The sequence below is a fragment of the Cuculus canorus genome, chromosome 2 (genome assembly GCF_017976375.1).
Source record: "Cuculus canorus isolate bCucCan1 chromosome 2, bCucCan1.pri, whole genome shotgun sequence".
Classification (NCBI taxonomy): domain Eukaryota; kingdom Metazoa; phylum Chordata; class Aves; order Cuculiformes; family Cuculidae; genus Cuculus; species Cuculus canorus.
In genome coordinates this window covers 30,728,922-30,746,124 of record NC_071402.1, presented here as the reverse complement: position 1 = coordinate 30,746,124, position 17,203 = coordinate 30,728,922, and the positions used below count along the sequence as shown (strand labels likewise).

The following is a 17,203-nucleotide window of genomic DNA, read 5'->3' as shown; positions in this document are numbered from 1 at the left end:
AGCCTTCTCTTCTCCAGGCTGAAAAACCCCAACTCTCTCAGCCTGTCCTCGTATGGAAGGTGCTCCAGCCCTCTGATAGTCTTTGCAGCCCTGCTCTGGACCCGTTCCAACAGCTCCATATTCTACTGTTGAGCACTCCAGAATGGACACATTATTCCAGATGCGGTCTCACAAGAGAGGAATAGAGGGTCATACCCGTTGCCCCCAGTCCTATCCCTACAAGCCTTTGTGAACAGTCCCTCCCCAGCTTTCCTGTAGCCCCTCCGGGTACTGGAAGGTCGCTATAATATTCCCCCAGAGCCTTCTTCTCTTCAGGCTGAACAGCCCCAACTCTCAGCCCTCCCTCGTGCAGAGATGCTCCAGCCTCTGATAAATGTCATTTACTACTTAGCACAAACGAAGCTCCCGCCCCAGCAGCGCGGGGTCCCACGGGCGCTCCCCAGCCCCGCCCCTCCCGCCCCTGGCCCCGCCCCTCCCGCCCCGGCCCCGCCCCCCCACCCCTGGCCCCGCCCCTCCCGGCCCCGGCCCCGCCCCTCCCGGCCCCTCCCGCCCCCCTCTCCTCTCCCGCCGCCAGGTGCGGAGGGCGCTGTGCGGGGCGGTTTCCGTGTCCTCGCGCCGCCGCCGCCGCCATGAGCAAGATCTCCAAGCTGTTCAAGGGGGGCGGCTCGGCCGCCGCCAAGGGCCGCGGGGCGCCCTCCGCGCAGGAGGCTCTGGCCCGGCTGCGGGAGACGGAGGAGATGCTGGGCAAGAAGCAGGAGTACCTGGAGACGAGGATCGAGAGGGAGCTGGCGGCGGCGCGGCTGCACGGCACCAGGAACAAACGCGGTGAGTCCGAGCAGCCCGCTGCGGGTCCGCGGGGTCCAGGTGTGCAGTGCGCTGGTTATGCAGGGCTGATAACGGGGTGCTTTGTTCGTAACTTGATACCTGTGGTTCCCTGTGCGGTGCTTTTGTTGGTGCTGTGCACCCCAGACGGTAAGTGGTGCTGCAAAGTCGTGTTCGTAGAATCATAGAATGGTTTGGGTTGGAAGGGATCTTAAGCATCATCCAGTTCCAACCCCCCCTGCGATGGGCAGGGACATGCCACTAGATCAGGCTGCCCAAGGCCCCATACAACCTGGCCTTGAACATCTCCAGGGATGTGCCTGTGCCAGTGCCTCACCACTGTCATCGTGAAGAAATTCTTCCTTATGTCTAGTCTAACTCTGCCCCTCTCCAGTTTATACCCATTGCCCCTTGTTCTATCACTCTATGCCTTTGTAAACAGTCCCTGTCCAGCTTTCTTGTAGCCCTTTCAGGTACTGGAAGGTCACTATAAGGTCTCCCTGGAGCCTTCTCTTCTCCAGGCTGAAAAACCCCAACTCTCTCAGCCTGTCCTTGTATGGAAGGTGCTCCAGCCCTCTGATCGTCTTTGCAGCCCTGCTCTGGACCCGTTCCAACAGCTCCATATTCTTCTGTTGAGCACTCCAGAATGGACACATTATTCCAGATGAGGTCTCACAAGAGAGGAATAGAGGGGCAGAATCACCTCCCTCGCCCTGCTGGCCACGCTTCTTTCGATGCAGCCCAGTTACTTCGTGTGGATGAAGGTCACAGCTTGGGTGTCATGTGCTGGCTGTACAGATGGCAGAGGGGGAGGAAGCATTTGAGGATTTCCTGTATATTCAGGGATGAATTCATGTTGCCCCCACTGTGAGGGCTGGCGAATATACTTCTGGTAACTAAGGAACATAGCGATTCAATGATTGGCCTCAAATCATGTGAGAAGTATGTGATACCAGTAAAATGTGAGTGATTGGTCAGAGCATTGCTGATTTACTGGTCTGGGTTGTTGTTAGCAGCAAAGGAGAGGATACTAAGGAATAATAAGGTCTGGATATTTCTTATACGCTTGATGTCATCTCGGGGAAGAAAATTATGGTATCTAGTGTGTCTGGGAAACCTTCAAGAAACAAGTTAATTAATTCCTAAAGTTACCTGGAGTTGTGCTTGTCCACTCTGAGCTTTATTTTTCTCTAAATACTTCAAAACAGAAGCAAGGCATTTCAAATTAAAGATCCGTGGTACAATGAGAAAGTAGCTCGTTCATCTGCTCTTTCTGCTGCTGGATAATTTAAAAAATTAATGCCATGTAGCTTCGAAATTGTAAGGACTTACATGTTAAAGACAACGTGGTTAACCCTTTAAGGTATTTGTAATATTTTATCATTTAATAATCATTAGCAGAAAGCTTTCATTTAGAAAGGATTTAAAAGCATCTGTCGAGACAGGACAGATTTGAAGTCACAAACAGTGAGTAAAGCCAGTTCAGCAGCAAAACTGAGCCTGCTGCTGTGCAACAATCCCAGACTGTTGGGGTTGTCCTGGTTCCAAACTTTCTACTCCCTTGGCTCCTACTGGAGTGTCTGTTTTGTCCCATTATGCAGATACTGGCACCTCTGTACTGGCACAGTGAGTTACTTTGGGGAGGTGATTTAGCTGAAAACTAATTTGCTGTGAGACAGAGTGACCGGATGGCTCCCAGAACTGGTTCACTGTGCAATTGCCTGAGCAGCAGAGCTGACATAAGAAAATAGACCTGCTCCTATGCCTGTAGCAAGTCCTGTTTAGATCCAGACATGTTACTGTGGAACTTCATCCCCAGCCTTGGCTTTAAGCTGGTGTGACTGTAAGAAGAAGGAATGCTTCCTGCCTTGCTTCTGCCCCTGTGCTGCTCCCTTCCTTTCCTTGGCAGAGCTCCCTGAAGGGTATGTTTCAGAAAGCTGGATGCCGCTGTAGGATATCATGGGGGGTTTTTTCTATTTTTTTTTACCCAGGGTAGGTTGAGCTGCACTTACCTAGCTGACTATGCAGGCTGCATACATGAAGAAGAGGGTGGTGCACAGGCACGGATGAATACTTGTTGGGAGAAGGTGGATATGCTTATCCTTTAACTAGGCTGGTTTGTGCTGGTTCCAGGTATTCATCAAGCTATGGCCTTGTGCTTCAGGTGTGCAACATTTGAAGCTTTTCTCCCATTGCAGTGCTCAGTATGCAGTTCCTGTAGTTTTATCCATGCCGGCATTTGTGGAGTTGTGCTACAAACTGGATTGTTGAGCTGATTGTGGTTAAAAATAACTCATTTTTATCTTGTTGTTTACTCAGGAACCTGCAATTAAGGATAGGAGAGAGGTTGAAGTAGGGCAAGGAGTACAGAGTGGGAATTTTTTTCATGCCAGAAATGGCTCCGAAGCCAAAATGGGATAGTCTTAACTACAGTCAGAGGAGAAACTAAGCTTGTGGTGCTGAAGTGCTTGAATTTAGCAGGCTATTGAGTGAACTTAAATACCCAAGAATACCCCTTCATTTGATACGTCCATTGCTTTACAGTTGTATTGCTGTTGATTTACATATAACAGCACGTGAGCTGGTATGCTGTACTATATAGTTCAGAGGAAATCTGTGCTGACCAGCATCTACTGTAGCATTATCTAAATAAAGACATGAGTGAGAGAATAAAAGTTTTGATCTATGTTTCCTTGTTAAGGTGAATGTTTCAAAGAGACCTTGCAGGTAATTTTTGGTGTTGTTTTTTTTCTTAATTGCATCTGTGGAGAAGCCTGTGGAAGCTAAAACAGGAGTGTCTGTGAGAGTGGAGGAAGATGTATCTAGCTATAGGAAATGCACCAAATTAGCATGATCTCATTTGTGTTTCAGGCACGTGAGTCTGAGTCAGTTACATTGACACAAGAGAGCAGATTCAAGCACCAGCAGTTTTTCATGAGTTCAGATGATTCTCTGATGAGTGCATGTGACATCAGTAGGCTTAACGTGATTTAAAAGCCGTAACACATTAGCTATGCAAATAGGTGTGAAACATCACTTAAATATATTTGGCTTCTCCTTTATGGATTGATTATCTTTGCAGTTCCTGTACCTAATCTGAAATAAGCTACGCTTTTGGGGTAATATATTTCCAGCATTCCACATTAATATTTTGCTGTAGGTAGACCACTTGAGGGTTTTTGGAACAGTGTGGTGGAATTCCTCCCGCAAAGCTTATAAACAGTATTTCTTTTGCCAGTTAGCACTGTTCATCTCCCCCCATTCCAGATAAAACCTCAAGATTTTTTCTTTGTATCTCTTGTTGTATTTTTTTTAATATCTCTTCTAGCTAGTGTGCAGCTGCCAGCTCCATGTTCAGACTGACCTTTCATTGTCAGTATTTCAAAGATCATGCAGGCAAATTTAAAGAACATGTGTTTGAAAAATGAAATGTGTTTTCTGAAGTGTGCCCCTGAAAATAACACATGAATGAGTGTTGTTTCAGCCTGGAGTCTTTCATCGATCCTAAAAAATAGCTACATTAAAAGAATTAAATTAAAAAAAGTAATCCGAAATAGGATTAAATCTTAACCGTGGTACTACTACAGAGCTGCATAGTACTTCTCAGAACAAAACTGATCTAGAAAGTTGGAAGAACAGGTAGGTTTTTACAAGTAAATACTACTAAATATGTGGTGTGGTACATCTGGGTAGGGCTTATGTAGTCGTATGGCATTCCTTTTCAATGAGTGAGTTGTAAGCAGAGAGCTGTTGAAACCAAACAGCAATGTAGTAGTTACGTGTTAACATGGACGAGTCCAGGTCCATCATACCTATAGCAGCGTGTATGGCAGGTTGGGATTGAGGGTTTCTGGTGAGGTGATATGAGCAAGCCTTCAGTGTATCTTTGTTCTGTGAATTACAGCTGTTGTTCTCTGCTCTTTGTGATATGCTTGAAGTGTCTTGTCATGAACTGGAATGGCTGTAATGAGTCAAGTGCATTATTGTTCTTCAGTTAGCACCTCAGCTGTAATGGTATGTGGATTCCCTCACAAGGTTTTAAGGTTTATGAATGCTGATAATGAGGTTTCTTAAGTTGGTATGATTTTTATGGCCTCAGCAGCATTTCTTTAGGTTGTCACTGGTACAAGGGAGATCATAAGTTGTGATCCAACAGTGCCTTGCAGGACTAGCCTTGTGAAAGTGTATGAATTGTGTCCAAGAATAATATCCAGTATTTACACAGTGGTGTTATATCTTCTGAAGAAACACCCTTTTCCTTTTTCACCAGCTTCCCCCCCAGGAATTTTAAGGATTACTAAACAATGCTTTTATTTCTCATTAAGAAGATAAGGCTGTTAGTAATCCCTATACTGATGGGTGTTGGTGGTGGGTTTGACAGGTAAAAGTGTTGTTATCACTGTACTATCTCTTTTTGTTCTGATCTGTCCTGAAACTGTGAGGAGGGTCGCACAACTCTTTCTATGTTACTACTTTTGTTCTTTCATTTAGGAACATGGATATTCCGTATGTCAGTAACAGGAGTTCTTTATATGCATACTTAAACTAAAATGGTAGTCTACTGTTGTCCCAGCCACTTATCTTGAAAATAAAAACTCAGATTAAAAGCAGTGTTTCCTTGTCTATGAGCTGCATCCTGCTTGCTGGACTCAGAGGCAGAGTGTAGGAAACGTGCTAAAGCCGAGCCAACTGCGAACTGCTTCATTAGGAAATGCAGGAGTTGAATCTGCTTCTTTGAAGCACGACAGAGACAATGTATGAGTTTGGTTTTTTTCCTGGAGAAGACCTCAACCTCTTCCTGGTTGAATTGGAATTAATTACATCTACTTCCTCAGACTGTACACATGCTTAGTCCTCTCTGGACTCTCTTTCTCCTTGGAAATCTTTGGAATGGGCAACACCCTTTTTCAGTGCCATTCTTAGACCTTCAGTGGAGTAAGCTTGTCCTCTGCTCAGTTTGTTTATTTTTTGATCCACATGTTCTTCAGTCTGATTATTATAATGCAGTAGTGTTTCAGTGAAGCATCTTTATCCTCTATTTCTAAGAGCTGTGTACAAATTTTAAAGTATTTGGATGTGCATTTGAAAAGCACTTCAAAGTTCATGAAGTGCTCTGTTCTGTAAGTCACTGGTAAAACTAAAGAGAGTAAAGAAACCTTGCACTACAATAATTAGGAAAAGCTGCTTATGAATGGGTGAAGTCACCGAGTCTAGCATCTGTGTTTTTTCTTAATTTGGGTGTGGTTTAATTAAATTTTATTATATGGACCTTAAGCTTTTGGAAACAACTGCTTTGTGTGTAACTGAGGAAATCCCATTTTCCCTCAGAGCAGTCAATAACAGCATTGTTATAGAGTCCCATTTCTGAAGAACACTGACTGGAAGTATTTCACTGTGGTAGCTGCATATTCCGGCTGAAGCCTTTCTGCACCAGCCAGTTAGAGCTCCACAGTCCAAAGAGCTTTAGTCTTTGGCGCAGCTGATGTTATACATGGTTTCAGACTACTGAATTTACTGGGAATCTCTGGCTTCTTAACGTCAGAATCCAGGGTCAGATGTTGATTCAGCTGGAGCTGAGGAAGAGAGTGGCTGGTGTCCTACTGCTACCAATAATAAGCATAAAAAAGTAGGTGAAAGTAATAAGTAGGTAAAAATAATATCTGACATTAAGTCAGACTGATGTATTTTGGAATTGCCAATAAGAATTTTACAATTCTCACATTTGCCATTTGCATGACGTTGTTCTAGGGTTCATACTTGCTACCCAGGGGAGGTGTTTGAAAGACATGTAGACGTGTAGCTTAAGGACATTTAGTGGTAGCTTGGCAGTGCTACATTAAGGGTTGGACTTGGTGACCTGAAAGATCTTTTCCAACCTAAACAATTCTATGATTCTGTGCTCTTTGGACCATACTCCAAAACCTAGGAAAATACTGGATTTGAATACTGTGATTAATCTGTTCTGATTGAGATTTGCTGTCCTGAAGCTGTTTTACTGCACGTACCAGAAGGTGATGTGTATTTTAGGCTGTGTGAATGCTTGTGCTTGCACAGCTAATGATGGGCAGTTTTGACCATGTTGATTCAAGTATTTGTCAACATAGCACTAGATTCTTAGTGTGTTATTGCACACCGTAAATCTATATTCTTGGAGGCATCCTAACTTCATTCAAAAAGTTGTGTACCTCAACATCAAAGCTCATTGTTATTGCATTTGGGTAATTATCTGAATAGGACAGCAACAGTAATTGCTGCTATTGGCTGTTTGAGTTTAAGGGGCTGCTGAGCTGTTGTTGCTTGCTGGCTCTGAGCCTAATATAAAAATTAAATATATGAGACGGGGGAAAGGACATGGGTATTAACAGCATTGAAAAAGCAAGGGGTTAACTCAGCCTCTTTTGGTTTCGTGTTTTTATTTTTTTTTCTCTTGCCTGGCACATGTGTAGTTTTGGAAAGGACAGTGGTCAGGAAATGCTTATGGCAAGATTATCTGTATTCCACACCCAGAGGCCAAGAGAAAGTGGTTTTCTCCTCTTGCTTGTCACATGTTTATTCTGGTAGCGATTTACTCTGGGCAAAGTATGCTGCTCATAACTTGGCAAATAGACAAGACTAATCTCAACAATTTACAATGATAATGGAGAGTAGCTGGATTTGACTGTGGCTGTGTCTACAAAGTTCTGCATGTTTTCACGTTCTAAGGTTTAAAGGTCATGCTTCTAAGTGATTGTTAGAAATAGATGCAGGGTGAAAGCCAGAGAAATGTGAGTCCTTCTCTGATCTAGTCCACATATATGGTTAGGCCATTTGGGCTTTCCATTGGACTTGATGGTTTCTGCTGCTGGGACAAAGTTTGGAAAGTAGCATTGGTGGTGATGTGATTATTGTGACAGATCTTATTCTGTCTTCCCCTATTTTTACTTAAGTATTGCTTTCTCTTCTGTTACTTTCTTCTGTTTCCTTCTTTCTGGGTTCTCTCTGATGTTTTCCTTTTTCCTTCCCCTCTTCCCTGCTTTGCCTGTGTGCACAGGATGGAGTTCAAGATCTCTCGCAGTGGAGGAAGAAGCTGCTCTTTGATGTGGTGCTAAAAGGAGTTTATCTAAAAGAGGCTTCCCAGCATTTTCATGCAACAGCATGTTGGTCATAAACAGGCTGCTGATCTGGTGTGGTCAAAGTTTGTCTCCCTACTAGTAAGGTAGGAGAGTGAGATTTATAAATTTTGCAGGTCGTCTCGGTGCTGAACTACTTGATCTTGCATTTTGCCATATAAATACGCAGTGCACTTTGCCTCTTTGCTTTCCAGCTGCCTTACAAGCACTGAAGAGAAAAAAGAGGTATGAGAAACAGTTGAGTCAAATTGATGGAACGCTTTCAACCATTGAGTTCCAGAGAGAGGCACTGGAAAATTCCCACACCAACACAGAAGTGCTCAAGAATATGGGTTATGCTGCACAAGCTATGAAAAAAGTGCATGAAAACATGTAAGTGTGTTCTAATAGCTTTCAAGTTGAGCTTACTAACCACTTTCAGACTATTTCATCAAGTCAGGCAGTTTTGGTGTGATTTTGGGTTCAGGCATTTAATGTCAGGAAAACTGTTGGTACTGTAATGTTACATTTGGCGGAAAAAATTCTTAACAGCAAGTCTAGAAGGAAGTCCAGTTAACCAGAGACATCCGTGTGGCACCTGTTTTTTTCAAGTCTGCCTTGTTAGCAGACACTGGCCTCTGCCCTTGTTTTTTTCCAGAAGAAAACTTAGTTTAAGAAACTGTAAACTTTTCCTCAAAGTCCATAAGCTGGACTGTATGATTCTAAGTAGTAATTAGATCCGAATAAAAGAGAGAATGATTTTTTACTTTTTTTTTTGTGCGTGTGTAGTATTTTTGTATGTCCTATATTGTTTCAAGAGGTGTTCCCCTGCCTGAATAAACATTGTTAAATCAGAAAGGTTGTTCTGGGAGAAGTAAACAGGAACTGAAACAATAATGAAGTTAACAATAAAGGGAAACTAAAAGGAGTATAGTCCTGTTAAGTTTGCCCAGTTCTGGTTAAAGCTTAACATCAAAAAAGATCCGTCTATTAAGACGTTGACCTTTGTTATAAACCCAAAGTGGAAGAAATTTGACTATCTAAACCATGCAGAAGCTTGCCAAGAAACAATAAGATGTAGGTGAAGGAAATTATTCCCTGTGAGTTCTGCTGTCTATACATCCATGGGTGTAAAAAGAAACTAGGGTCTGTTCAAGTTTCTTTGAGTCTCTTTGTAGGATTTGGAAGATGTTTGAAAAATATTTCCATGTTCTCTCTCCAGGGACTTGAACAAAATTGATGATTTGATGCAAGATATCACTGAACAGCAAGATGTTGCCCAGGAAATTTCAGATGCTATCTCAAACCGAGCTGGTTTTGCTGATGAGTTTGATGAGGTTAGTACTTCAGTAAAGCCTGTTAGTTTTAGCTGTTAAATGACTCCATAGTTATTTTGTTGTGTAGTGGCTTCCAGCGGTGTGTTTCTCAAAAGGTGTGGATATGAAATTCCTTGGTTCTAGCTTACCCTATCTAGGACATTTTTATAATTTTTTGCATATATACAAACAATCACATATACATAAATAAATAAAGTTTATAATACAATATACGTATGAATACAAGTATGTAAATTACAGGGTTTTAATATAGTTTTCTTTAAAAGGCAACTTCAGTTGCACTCCTGTTGGTTGTTATTCTCATTTGTACCATGGAAGGAGGAGGTCACTGAAACATGTAATTTGTACTGCTCCAAGTGGACACTGAAACGTGTAATTTTTTGAGCTCCAAATAGACATCTGTTTGACTAAGTGCATATTCCTTTGCCATGAACAGGCTGCTATTCGCAATTCTGAATATTTGGACCATTTGTTTTTTTAAGGTCTTTTTTTGGTGTTTGGAGGTGCAGGTACTTTCCCAGTTTTCCAGATTTTCTACAGAAGTAGATCCATTAGGTAGAAGTAATTCCTGTTGGAGGCAATGAGGTTTATTCCTTGAGCTCTTGTTCTTCTGCAACCCCCACAAGGTGCTTGGGACCTTCTGAAAATTTGTTGCAGTAGCTTTAATCTTGTGTCCCTGGCCTTGATTTTGTATATCTAAGCAGGACATTACTTACTTCTGAGCCAAGCATGACTGGATACTCAGGGGTCAGGTATACTCAAAATTCCTGCAACCCGTGGAACGCAGAGCTGAGTATCATGCTCAGTATCATAACTGGTTTGGTTTTGGTTTTTAACTATGTTTTAAAATGACCAAGCACTAGGGATCATTTGAAGGATGTCCTAAAGAATCAAACAATTCAGTCTGTCCCCAACTAATTTGCTCTGTGTGCCCAAATGGGCAGCATGGAAAAATACTTGCTCTATATCATATTTACTTGACAGAGGGAAAGGTTTCATTCAAGTTATAATTTTTGTAATTAAGTAACTATTCTCTGTCTGTTGTTCCCATTATGTGCTTTACTGTTTTTTTGTGTAGATAGATTTTTCCAAGAAACATATTATCAATATTGGCATTAAAGAATAGGATTTGGCCTGTGTAAACTGGGCTTCAAACAACTGAGAAAAGTACTGGAACCTGAGAGTTCACATGATATCTTCCCTCTGTTCTCTTTTTAGTCAAAGTTCAAGAGAAGAAAAAAAGGGTTTGTTATAGCTATTACAGTATTCCACAGCCTGGTTGTACAGCAATTCCTCAGTTGTGGGAAATATAAGTTATATAGATGCTTGAGGATGAGAAAAACCTAAGGCTTGAGTCTCCCACTTTGAAAGCATGTGTTCTAGTCATAACGTTACGATGTGAAAGGCATAGGGGTCATGATCAGGGTTTGTTTTACCTTTTTCTTTTGTTTGTTTCTTTTCTTTCTCACTCTGTATTTTGTTTTTCGTTCTGTTTTGTTTCTTTTTTTCTCCTTAAGGAGAGCCTGTTCTGGCTGACACTGCCTCTTAATTGTTTAGTTGTTCAGCAGAGGCTGATAAGGACTGATTTGGTGTGGGAGAGAGATGACCATCTAGAGGTCTTCAGAAATACCTGTTTCCATTGGCTATCCAACAACTTGAACACTCAACTTTAAGAAGCTTGTATTCACAGCACTGACTGAGGCACCTAAAGTACAAATATCTGCACCACAGCTAAATGCCTTAGTTAGACACGGGGCCCCAGCTTGCACATTTCTTTGAGAGATCAGCTGTGAACCGAACATCAGGTGTGGACCTGATGCTGAAACTTTTAGATAGTTCACACTGCAAATCCCAAACAAACTGTAGCTTTTTTTTTTTTTTTTTTGGTCTTAGAATGTAAAAACATGAAAAAGTAAGTCTGGGAATGCCTGTGGTGGATATGTAATTGTCATTTCAACTTCCATATTGATGTTAAGTTAGGTGTAAATGGGTAGGCAAAGCCCATTCCATTACCTAGTAGATAACACTGGGCAAAAGTGGCTGTAGCAAATTGTTAGTTTTTAAACCATTTTATCAATCTGGCAAAGGTCAATTTCTCTACAAATATGTAATATCTAGCTTCCTTAGGGAAAGTCCAGGCAAGGAATAAGTATTTGCTTTTTAGAAAAAAGTTGATAGTCTTTTTATTTTTAATATTATACAAGTGAATTAGATCATCTGTCCAAATCAGCTTCTGCAGCTAAAAGCCCAAGAATGTTACATGCTTCAGTAGCGAATAACAGGACCCACGAGGACAGCTCTGATGCCAGGGTTGCTTTGAAATCATATGTAATCCTCGACTTGTGTGATAGGGCTGAAGCATAATGTTTAGTGACAGCCTACCATATAACCAGTGGGAGCTGTTTCTTTTTAAAAACGAGAGAAAATGCACATTAAAACTTAAATCTGCTAAACAGTACAGGCTCTAGATTTTTGAAGAAACCTGAGAATGGCCAAGGACCTTTTATTTTTAATGTGTTTGCCCTTTTGATAACCATTACACTGCCATCAGCTTTTTTTCTAATTTTATTCCTTGTCTTGTTTCTAATATCTATCATACTTCTTTCAACGTTCAATTAAGGTTTATTATTATTGCCCACTTTTACTAAAAATTATACTTGTGATATGCTGGTTTTTTGTATTTGTTTTCAGGTGTAAACTGTTTCTTCAGTAGTGCTTTGCTTCGTGGTGTTTAAATGTGCCCTTGCCTGAGATCACTGTCAGGACAATGAATTTGTAAATTATGTTTTCCTTGAATTTAGGATGAGTTGATGGCAGAATTAGAAGAACTGGAGCAAGAAGAACTGAACAAGGGAATGAGAGATGTCAGGTTGCCAAGTGTTCCGTCCACATCGCTGCCTTCACGCCCTGGTAAACTGCCTGCTTGCCATTTTATATTTCTTATGATTAAGCTATGCTACAAGTAGGAGGAGAGGAAGAGAGAGTTTCAGATACCTGTGTAACTCTGCTTTAAATTTTAAAGTATTATAGATTCCTTTTCCTATTTTTTTTTATGTATTTAGCAGAAAAAACAGAATGGAGTTCTGGTTTACTGTATGAAAGCATTTGGGATCAAATTCTCAGTAGAATTGAGGAGACAGTCTTGGGGAGCTTGACCTTGCACAAAAACTGACGCATCTCCTACTGAAATGTAATGAGATCACCGGGGACTGGGAAGCTGGGTTTTGTTTTGGTTTTTTTTTTGGCAGTTAATCTTTAGTCTTTTTTAATTAGAGTCTGACCTAGATTCAAAATGCTTGTGTCATGACGATCCAGCTTTGTAGGGTAGTGGTTTGATATTTGCCACTGGTATTTTAGTTAGAAATTAAGGAGATAATCAGGAAGTACGTGTTCAGAGAAATATTGTCATTCTTTTGCTTTCTTTGTACAGAACAGACTTATTCCTGGAATTAAGCAGTAGTCTTTCTGTAGTTCTGCCCTGTTCATTTTTAACTAAGCCAGAGACGGTCAGCTTTTAACTACACCTTTCACAGTGTCCCTGTGGTCCTCTATCAGCTGAAAGACTTACTATGTACTGATGCTAGTAAGAATATGTATATTTGGTGGCAGGGACAGCTCAGATGTGGCACAGGTTGCTTACATTACCTTCTGCTGCAGAACATGTTACCTGGACAAGCTCAGCACAAAGAGTCTTTTGTGTGTTTTGGCAGACGGCACTTAAATCCCTGAGAAGCAGTTTAAAATGTTCAAACTGGGATTGTGGCCTCACCAACGTAAGGAAATTGCAGAACAAATTGCTAGTAAAAAAATGAATTTAGGAAAACCCAGTGCAAATTGCAGTCTGGGCATTTATGGCTTGTTCTTACATCCTCTTCCAGATCCAGCTGTGCTAGCTGATGTTTTCATTAAACCCATGCCATGTCCATGTGCTTCTCACTATCTTAATTTGCTCCTTCATCTGTCTTTATGGCTACTTCAGGCAAAATTAGGTGGTTATAATTAGTTTAAGGCCTTGTGAAACCGGCTTCTCTTTTCTGAAACTGGCTGCTTACTATTACACAGCAATGGCAAAATAAGAACAACAGTTAATGGTTCTATAATGCTTCTAATTGGAGATGCATGTTACCCTCCTGATTTGAGAGATGAGGAAACTGAGATGGAACAAGGCGTAGTGACCTTCCCCACTTGCACAGTGAGCCAGTGGCACTCGCAGAGTAGGGACTGGACCCCTGGTCTTCCACGTCCTTCTCTCAGCTTTAGTCCTCAAAGGTGGTCACTTCAGCCCCTCTCAGGCTGGTGGCTCCCAGCATTATGGCTACCACAGATGAGAGGTAAAGTTACCAGAGCATTGCACCCACTAACAGAGTCCCATTGACGATTGGAGGAATGCAAATCCTGACATGCACAGATGGAGACAGTCTGTGGCTGAACCTGGGCTGTTGGGCATCCAGTTTGTAGGTAGATGAATTAAACTATTTGGGTGAGGCTTTACTTCAGGTAATGTGAAAGATGTGTGATAGGAGATTTGGGTAAAAAAACAAGAAAGAAAGAGGAGGCGTTGGGAGGACCTGGTACAGAGTTGGGAATTGCTGCTGTTGTGACCACAGCAGTTAAGCGATGCCACCTGAGCAAAGTAAGTTGGGGAATTTTTCTCCCTTTTAATAAATGACACCTCTCATTAAAATGGGATGAGCCCATTTGGAGACTGGACCTGCACATGCAGAACCCTTCAGCATTGTTTAGAAAGGTGGCAGGATGTACAGCCGGCCAAGGGTAGGTCACTCTTGCCTGCTGAAGTGACCATGAGAGAACTAGCTGCATTCTTGTGCATGTTTGCTCTCTGTGGTAGGAGTTACATCAGACCTATATTGTTAACCTCAAGGGTTGTATAATGGTGAGGCAAAATAGTTGCATTTCTCGTCAGCTTCATTACTGCATTACCTGTGTTTAGCTTGCAGCTTAGTAAATTGATCCGAGGTCTTCAAACTGGAAAGCACTGAGAGTCCTCGTGCTAACAAATAAAATGTTTCTGACTGTTACATTAATTGATGGTTATTGTTGATCTCTTTTTTTCTGCAGCATCGACTAGGAAGAGAGCAGAGGATGAAGATGAAATGAAGCAGCTGGCTGCCTGGGCTTCATAACAGAATGGGTTTTTTATAACGCTGAACATCACAGTGCAGGTGTAAAGAGCTGTGATGCCTTTTTATAACTACTGATTCAGTGTGGTTGCATTTTGTACAGGCTGGGGTTGTTATGGACAATCTTGCTAAGAATAGTGGTAGTGTCATATTACAAAACTAGTTTAAAAAGAAAAACATGAAATGCAGTAGTTGCCAAAGTCACCAAGTATTAAAGGTTGGCCAGGGATTTTTGCTTTGAGCAACAGTTTTTATTAGGTAAAGTCTTACTATATCTTGCTGGTTTGTAAAACCTGTGCGCCTCACTGATGCACACAGCTGGATTAATTGTGGAAAAGAAAAAGTTAAATAAGTCATCAAGGCCCTATCCTAGAGGGTTATTTGGTTCAGATCATTTGAATATCGGCAAAACAGCTTTGTACATGTCTCTGCTTGCAATTTTCTTGGAGCCCAAGTGTTAATAGCTGTTCATTTGGGAATGGAGATTTAAACTGTTTGGAGCAAATTCTGGTGTCCTAGATATTAAGAGGAGACGGTTCTGTAGATTTTTTTGAAGTGGGATAGCTTTTTTAATTTTGTTTTAAACTTTGGCCATAATATTCCATGTACTTCTAAAGGTCAACTTGAATCATATTTTGAACTATTTCAAATTCAGTTTTAAAAACTATTTTACAGTGACTGGGGAAAATGAAATGTCCAAGTTCTTATATATCCCTGCCAAACAAAACTGATTGCTGCTAACCCTGTCAAAAAAATCCAGAAGAGGTTCGACCTTCCTGTGTTGTTCTCCTCCACTGTGTTGTGTGATAATACCCATCCACAAAGAAGTTAGTAACGCATTTCTTTGTTTAATTATACAGTTTCAAAATGATTGCAGTTCCTGAGCATTTAGTTCTTCTCTCTTTCCATTCAGAAACTGAGTAGTAACACCAGCATGCTGTATTTGAAATGTGTTTCTAACCCTGGTTAGAAGATGATTCTGAATTATTTGTAAAGTTGATGTGTTATTATCTGACAACTTTTTAGCTTAAGGAACAAATGCCACTCTGATTGCTAAACTACTACGTATACAACACAATCACTGTTCAAATACAAACCAAAAATTAAATGAGCTGCTTTGTACTAACGAATTTTATTAAATAAGACTTAAGCTCTATGCTAGCAGCCAGCTGTTAATTACAAATAGTAAGCCACTGTGGATTTACCAGGGAAGTGGGAAGCAGAATGGCATTGATTTAGGTTTCTTGTTTTCAAATTAAGCGTACTCAAGATTGAACCACTTGGGGAATAGTGGGAGACTTGGTTTCTGTATATCTGTAGCAACAGAGGACTGACTTTTTTTCCTGTGGACTTCAGCCTGTGATTTCCTGAGTGTTTACCTTTGATAGGCCACAATAGACTTCACTTTACTGGATTTTAGGTTAAGCATAAGCTAATGTGTGTTTCTGGACATGGCGTGCTCAGAAAATTTTCAGTTGATTTCTGTGGACAAACCCCAAAATTTACAAATCCTGTGGAGAAATTCCATTTGTTCAGGGCTCTTTCATTTTCTGTAGTGGAATTGGTTTTGGTTTGCGTCCAGATGAAAGGAGAATCAAGCCTTGCCATTTTACTTCAAATTAATTTCCTACTGGAAATGTATTATGTTAATTCTGTCCCAAAGTTTGGAGGCACCAGGAAAATTGTCCCTTTCTGTTGAGAGTAGAGAAAACCTAGAACTATTCAAATTCTGTTTTAAAAACAAACAAACAAAAAATTAAAGAACTGCCTTAAATTTAAAAATATATTTTAAACTCCTGGCAGAAAATGAAACACTAACAAAATGTTACTCAGTTTTCATGCTTACTGAAATTCAGAACAAATATTCTGTGTTATTTAGAATCCATTTGCTAATCTTTTTGGCTGGAATCCTGTTTTCAAAGTGTGCAGTCTATGCAAGTATCTGAATTGGGTACAGAAAGTAATAGTGTACACTGATGGCATCACTGTGTGAGGTTGGCCATGGATGCATCTGGTATTTTTAAATGCAAGGCCATGCCAACATAGTCCCACTTAGCCTGGAAAAGCTGGCTTGTAGCATCTGTTCTTGGTTGAATTAGTAGATTTCCAGTACTTGGCACTTACACAGCAGCTTATTTAAAGTGCACTGTAACCTAACCAAAATAGATCTCTAAGTTTCCAGTTTGTAACTAAAGTGATTTTCAATCTGTTTTGGAAAATGTGGACCTGCTCTTTCTCTGTAAGAACTTCCCGTGGGAACACCCTGTAGGGGAGAAGAAATCCTAGAGAAGGTCTCTGCAAGCTAGTACCTGACTGCTGACCTCCAGCAATGCTTTGGCCTAGTGTGGATCCTGGGAAGCCTCAGGTGTCTTCAGCTAATTAATTTCAGACCAGGCACTTCAGGAACAAAATTTGTGAATGGTGAAGAGATGAAACTGTGATCATTCGGGTGAGCTTCTCTAAAAACTTGTGTGTGAGTCACGTAACAGTTCACTGGCTAGAACGTCTGTGGTTGGTGAAGCTGTACTTGGAGATCATATAGTCGTGTACGGAAACCAAAATACAGTATTGATCTCCAGAATTAGAGTGCTGGTTGCCATATTTGTTTGGGAGACAGATGAGAACCAGTTTTCTTCAAAAGCAAAGAGGTTCTAGGGATTCAGTTCAGCTGAGGCGGTGACTCCTGCGTAAATTCAGAAGACACTGGCACAAATGGTTTTTCCTTTTTTGAACATATGTCTCTTCATGCCACAATGGTATTTGTTTAGTATGTAAGCAGATGGGAGTGAATAGTGTCAACGTGTTATTGTAAATT

At 41.2% G+C, this 17,203-nt stretch overlaps 1 protein-coding gene across 1 annotated transcript; it reads left to right on the top strand.

Moving 5' to 3' along the window:
* The first annotated feature begins 576 nt into the window (after positions 1–576).
* On the top strand, positions 577–16,858 carry CHMP4C (charged multivesicular body protein 4C). The gene is made up of 5 exons (XM_054059897.1): positions 577–825; positions 8,126–8,303; positions 9,133–9,247; positions 12,049–12,157; positions 14,327–16,858. The coding sequence occupies exons 1-5, from the start codon at positions 630–632 to the stop codon at positions 14,389–14,391; spliced, it is 663 nt and encodes a 220-aa protein (XP_053915872.1). The 5' UTR covers positions 577–629; the 3' UTR covers positions 14,392–16,858.
* The last annotated feature ends 345 nt before the right edge of the window (positions 16,859–17,203 follow it).

What these genes read in the sequence shown, in the direction of transcription:
- CHMP4C (XM_054059897.1), top strand. Translation starts at nt 630, where the DNA reads ATGAGCAAGATCTCCAAGCTGTTCAAGGGGGGCGGCTCGGCCGCCGCC. An exon ending in TTGCTGATGAGTTTGATGAG is followed by an intron (nt 9,248 to 12,048) that starts GTTAGTACTTCA and finishes CCTTGAATTTAG; the next exon opens with GATGAGTTGATGGCAGAATT. An exon ending in ATCGCTGCCTTCACGCCCTG is followed by an intron (nt 12,158 to 14,326) that starts GTAAACTGCCTG and finishes TTTTTTCTGCAG; the next exon opens with CATCGACTAGGAAGAGAGCA.